The sequence below is a fragment of the Malus sylvestris genome, chromosome 3 (assembly GCF_916048215.2).
Source record: "Malus sylvestris chromosome 3, drMalSylv7.2, whole genome shotgun sequence".
NCBI lineage: Eukaryota > Viridiplantae > Streptophyta > Magnoliopsida > Rosales > Rosaceae > Malus > Malus sylvestris.
Window position 1 is genome coordinate 29,300,005 of NC_062262.1, and position 4,923 is coordinate 29,304,927.

Sequence of the window (4,923 nt, forward strand, 5' to 3'; positions counted from 1 at the left end):
TGATGGAAATGCATTAAAAAGTTCAATCCACAATTATCTTTTAAGCCTTGTGTTAATCGCATTATGCATGGTCTTTTTTAAGGTACAGTCTAATCCATCTTGTCCTCACTTGAGATTTGGAAGGGATGTAATTTATTCAAAGATAAGAGATAAGGGTCATCACTCACAGAATTGAATGGTAAGTAGCCAGTTTTTTCAGACAGGTGGCAAACATTCTAAATCTAACGGCAGTGGATTTGTTGCCAAAACAAGCAAACAAGAAGGGGCAGTAGTCATCATTTAATTTGATGCTATCCATTTCTCTGGACTGCTATTCGTTAAGAACAAAAGAATTCCTTCAGCATATTGTTAGACCTAAATCTCCATTGAAGTGACGAATGTCAATGTCATCACTTAATCAGAGTTGGAGACCTAAATGCTCTTTGAACAATGATTCCAAATGTACCATTTCTAGCCCCCTTTGACGAATATACCTTTAATTTATTGTTAATGTTATCAATATATATACTTTGATATTGTATCAATTTAAATCTTAATGTTACAAATCAATGTTGTGTTTATATATTATCGATATACTATCAATATACAATTGTTATTGTATTCATATTTTGTCACTATTGTATCCATAGCGTTGAGCGAAGGCTAGTGCAAAGGATATGGTTGTAGCCTGAGGCTTTGTAATCGGACTTTTTTGTTTGTGTTTGTGGTGGGAGGGGGGGGGGGGGAGGACAATGATTTGGCTCGATGTGATTTTAGGGTAAAACTGAAACCGAAAACGAAATTTATTTTAATTTGATTTGGTGATTTTGGGATAAGAACCAAAATGGAACCAAACCATTTACCCAATTGAAAAAAATTCAAGATGGTCATCAAATTTGATAGCAAGAGGAAGATATGTCATTCCATGTCATAAAAAATCAAATTTGGCTTCTTGGTTGGAAACATTGTTGTTTTTTTTTTTTTTTTTTTACTGTTATTACTAATTTAGACATATTAACATCTCATTTGGAGATGCTTTAAAGTCACTTATCCTGAACATACATAATAATTGGACGATTTTGTAATATTAGCGTTCATTTCTTATGTTACAAATGGTATTTCTGCTCCAAGATAGACTTAAGCTAAGATTACATTAAAAAAAGCAAAATTAAATTAAGCTAGACTAAAAAGAGACGCTTTAGGACGAGGATTGAGTTGAAAGTTAAAAAGAATAGGATGACGCAATTATAATTTGATTTGGTGACAAATCAACAATCACCGTTAGAATTTGACTTTTGAAAGAATACTATTTCCCATGAATGGCAGAAGCTGCAAATTTTGACCGGTTTTTCTCTGACAACTGGATATTACATTCTAACTGCCGTAATTTGTTATACAAAGATTCTTTGTTTCGAGTTGGTTGAATCTGCGGCCTCAAACTAGCAAAAACAATGGACAAATCTCCATCCACTTTTTTCATGCCACCCCCTCCCAGACTTTTTTTTTTTTTATAATTTAACCCCAAAATGTTACCCCAAAAAATCCAAATTATTTACAGAAATGCACTCCTACGCGGATTTTCTACCCAAATGCACTCCCTCGGGCCTCGGTCCTTTGCTGCTTCCATTTATTTTCGACTTCTGGCTTTTGACTTTACTGCCAAAGCCCGAACCCGCTGGGCCGGACCGGGTAACAAACGTTCTGAGAGTGTTGCTGGAAGAAGTTGGAGTTATCCACCCGCTGAGTTCTGAGTCCGCTCTGCACCTCCTCCTCCGCCGTCTTCCCAAACTCTCCGGCGGCCATTCCACGTGGCAGAGAGGTGGGGTTGAAGGGAGGCACGTCATTGTTATTGAAATTGAAATTCATTTGTCCTTGGCCTTGCTGAGTCTGATTATTGAGATTGAGTTCTGGCGCCGAGTTGAGCCCGGCGAGAGTCGCCCAGTCGAAATTCCCGGAACCGGTGTTCTGAAAATTAATCTTGCTGTCCTCCTGCTGCTGCAGCAGCGTCTTGAGCGAGTTTATCCGGGGCAGGGTGAAGTTCCGATCGTCAATATCCGGCAACCACTCGAGCACGTCGTCGAGCTGAGAAGAGCACGATGACGACGAGCCGTTGCTGTGCTCTTTGCTCGAAACGCTCGTAACGGGCTTCTGTGCTGCCGCTGCCGCAGCCGCTGCTGAGCTGCTGCTCTTCTTGTAAATACGACACAAAACCCATTCATCCAACTGCAATCCAAAATTTAGTTTAGAATATCAATCGAAATAAATTTTAAAAAGCAATCACTTGAATAATTTAATAAAATACAACAAAACACGAATTAAATTAAATATTTACCTTGGAGCTGCCATTTTTGCGAGAGGGCTCGATGAGGCGATACTCGTGCATAATCCAGTTGGTCTTGGTGCCTTTTGGGGCTTTTCCCACATAGAAAACAAGTGCTTTTTTAATCCCAACTTTTCTACCTTCAGTTGTAATAACCTTATCAGTTCCAGTTGCCTTCCAGTACCCGGTCCCAGCAACCCGATTGGGTCGCGACCCATTTGGGTATTTCCGGTCCCTCGGACTGAAAAAGTACCATTCTTTTTCCCCAAATATCGCTTTGCCTGCAAAACCAACATCGAATTTAGTTCAATTTACCACCACGTTAAACATTTCAAAAGTGGGTGCTGATAAAACAGTAAAATTAAAAATTGGATTCTGGTTCTTACTTGGTAAAACCCAAGGATCAAACTTGTAAAGATCGATTTCAGCAATTATTTGCAGATTGAATTGGTACCCAGCAACCTTGCGGCAGAGGTACTGAACCAGAAGCTCCTCGTCCGTCGGATAGAATCGAAACCCTGGCGGCAGGCTCAGCTGAGAAAGAGGGTCGGTTTCCGGCACACCCATTATTCCGGTGACAAATTTCCGAGCTCGAAACTGAATCGGGAAGATTCGAGAGAAAGAGAAGTTGAAACAGAGGGGAGAGAGAGATTTGAAATTTCTGAAGTTTCCAAATCCCCAAATATTATTTCTTTTTCTTTTTTTTTCGATTTCCGAGATATGGCGGTTATATATATAGCGGAGCAGGGAAGGGGGATAAATACGTTCCATTTGTCGTGCTGCAGGATGGTTGGGGCCCACTAGAGTTTCACACCGTTTAAAAGCTGCCACGCGCCCCCTTTTAAAGTTCGACATTATCCTGCGGCCGACCTTATCCGATAACGAGTAAGGTTCCGGGAGGTTTCGGTGCATGAACCGTCAGAATATTACTGTAGTAACTCATCCCGTAACCGGACGCGTGTCAGAAGAAGGCGAGATGAAAAAAAAAATTTGGCGCGAAAGGCGGATCTTCGCAGCTCTATCGAAAGTCTGCGAGGCGTTTTCCATGCGTGCTTTAACCCCCCAAGGTCGGCGTAGGAAGCAAGGGACACGTGCCGACACGTGGACAGATTGGAGCCAAGTTAGGCAGGTATTTTGTCAAAAGATGGAAGGATTGATAAGATAAATTTTTCATTATGATCGAAATATATATCACATGTTTTTATATAAGTGGGGAAACATTTTATTTTTAAAATTATTAATTTTTTGACACAAATGTCTTATTATTTGTATAATAATACATAATGTAGCATTGTGTATTCTGATCCCAACCAAAAAAAAGGTGTGATGGTGTCGTCGAGGTGGCATAACATAAGAAATTTGGGTTACGTTGGGAATTTTATTGGTATACTATTCCTTTTTAACCGTTAAATTTTAGTAAATTATTATATTTACTAAAAATCTAAGAAGTAAACTATTGAGAATTACACCTGCTAGAGAGACTTTTTGTAGGTTAGATTCTTTATAAATTATCCGACACTTCACAGTTTAATTTAATTTAATTTAACGACACTCTCTAAAAAGTGAGATTCTTCATAAACATTTCTCAGAATTCTAACTGAAATAAATTTTTTGTATAATCTAAATTTTTTAGCCATTAAAGTACTGCCACTTAGTACTATTGTCTAGTGGTATTTCTTTTTACTTGTAAATGAGAAGTTTTAGGTACGCTTCTCACCAAATGTAAATTTGAATTATATTATTACTAGCTTATTTAGAGAATTAGCACACTTCTTCACCCTTTACAATAGATAATATCTGACTTGTTAAAAAAAAACCATTAAAGTGTTGTATTTGTTGTTCAGATTATTGCTTTCTTTTTAAGGAACATTAATGAAAATGACTTGAAAACTTTGAGTTTTAACGAAAATAACAAAAATGTATTGTAAGTGAATAGTACCATGATTGACTTTTTAGAATAAAAATATGATTTTTCGTTAAAATAAACAGTATCAAGAACTTTTCGTTAAAATTTTTTTCTTTTTAATAATGTTCTTTTGGATGTGCGTGTGCGTGTGTGGTAGGTGAGGAATTATGGTTTCTTTCACTCATCAACCACTAACAGCTAACTTTCAAGTATGATATGACGGCATTTTTAAATACATGGGTTATGACTTTTTATTCTGTGATTTATTTAATTTGAATTATATTGGGAATTTGTTAAAATTGATGATGTGGCCTGGTCAAGATTTGAGAGGTGGAAAGGACTGCAGAAAGGTCTTGATATATTTCGAATTTCTACTTACTACAAACGTGGCATCTAACAACAATATATTTCGTGGGTCAAATGGGGGCACGTAGAGGAGGTTTAAGATTAATATATCACATGTGGTGTATGCGGGAATCCAGTTTTGACAAGTACAAGTAGGAATCGATGTTTTTTGTGTAAAATAAAATGAATCAGGATAGGAGAGCAAAGGGTGAGGATCTTTCTGACTAAATTTATAGGGTCGTTGAAATTTTATCCAACGGTTACAATTATTATAACTTTTAAAAATATCTTCTTTTTGCAACTGTTGGATAAAATTTCAATGATCCGATGAGCTTGGTCAGGAGGATTCTCACCCTTTGCTTAAGAGGGGATC

The 4,923-nt window shown here is 37.5% G+C and overlaps 1 protein-coding gene across 1 annotated transcript; it reads right to left on the minus strand.

Annotated features, from left to right (window-relative positions):
• Nucleotides 1-1,230: 1,230 nt before the first annotated feature.
• LOC126615829 (NAC domain-containing protein 72-like) lies at nt 1,231-3,020 on the minus strand. The gene is made up of 3 exons (XM_050283742.1): nt 2,686-3,020; nt 2,312-2,580; nt 1,231-2,202 (listed from the first exon to the last, which is right to left on the minus strand). The coding sequence occupies exons 1-3, from the start codon at nt 2,864-2,866 to the stop codon at nt 1,633-1,635; spliced, it is 1,020 nt and encodes a 339-aa protein (XP_050139699.1). The 5' UTR covers nt 2,867-3,020; the 3' UTR covers nt 1,231-1,632.
• Between the last annotated feature and the right edge of the window lie 1,903 nt (nt 3,021-4,923).

What these genes read in the sequence shown, in the direction of transcription:
- LOC126615829 (XM_050283742.1), bottom strand. Translation starts at nt 2,866, where the DNA reads ATGGGTGTGCCGGAAACCGACCCTCTTTCTCAGCTGAGCCTGCCGCCA. An exon ending in TGATCCTTGGGTTTTACCAA is followed by an intron (nt 2,581 to 2,685) that starts GTAAGAACCAGA and finishes TTGGTTTTGCAG; the next exon opens with GCAAAGCGATATTTGGGGAA. An exon ending in GCAAAAATGGCAGCTCCAAG is followed by an intron (nt 2,203 to 2,311) that starts GTAAATATTTAA and finishes TTTGGATTGCAG; the next exon opens with TTGGATGAATGGGTTTTGTG.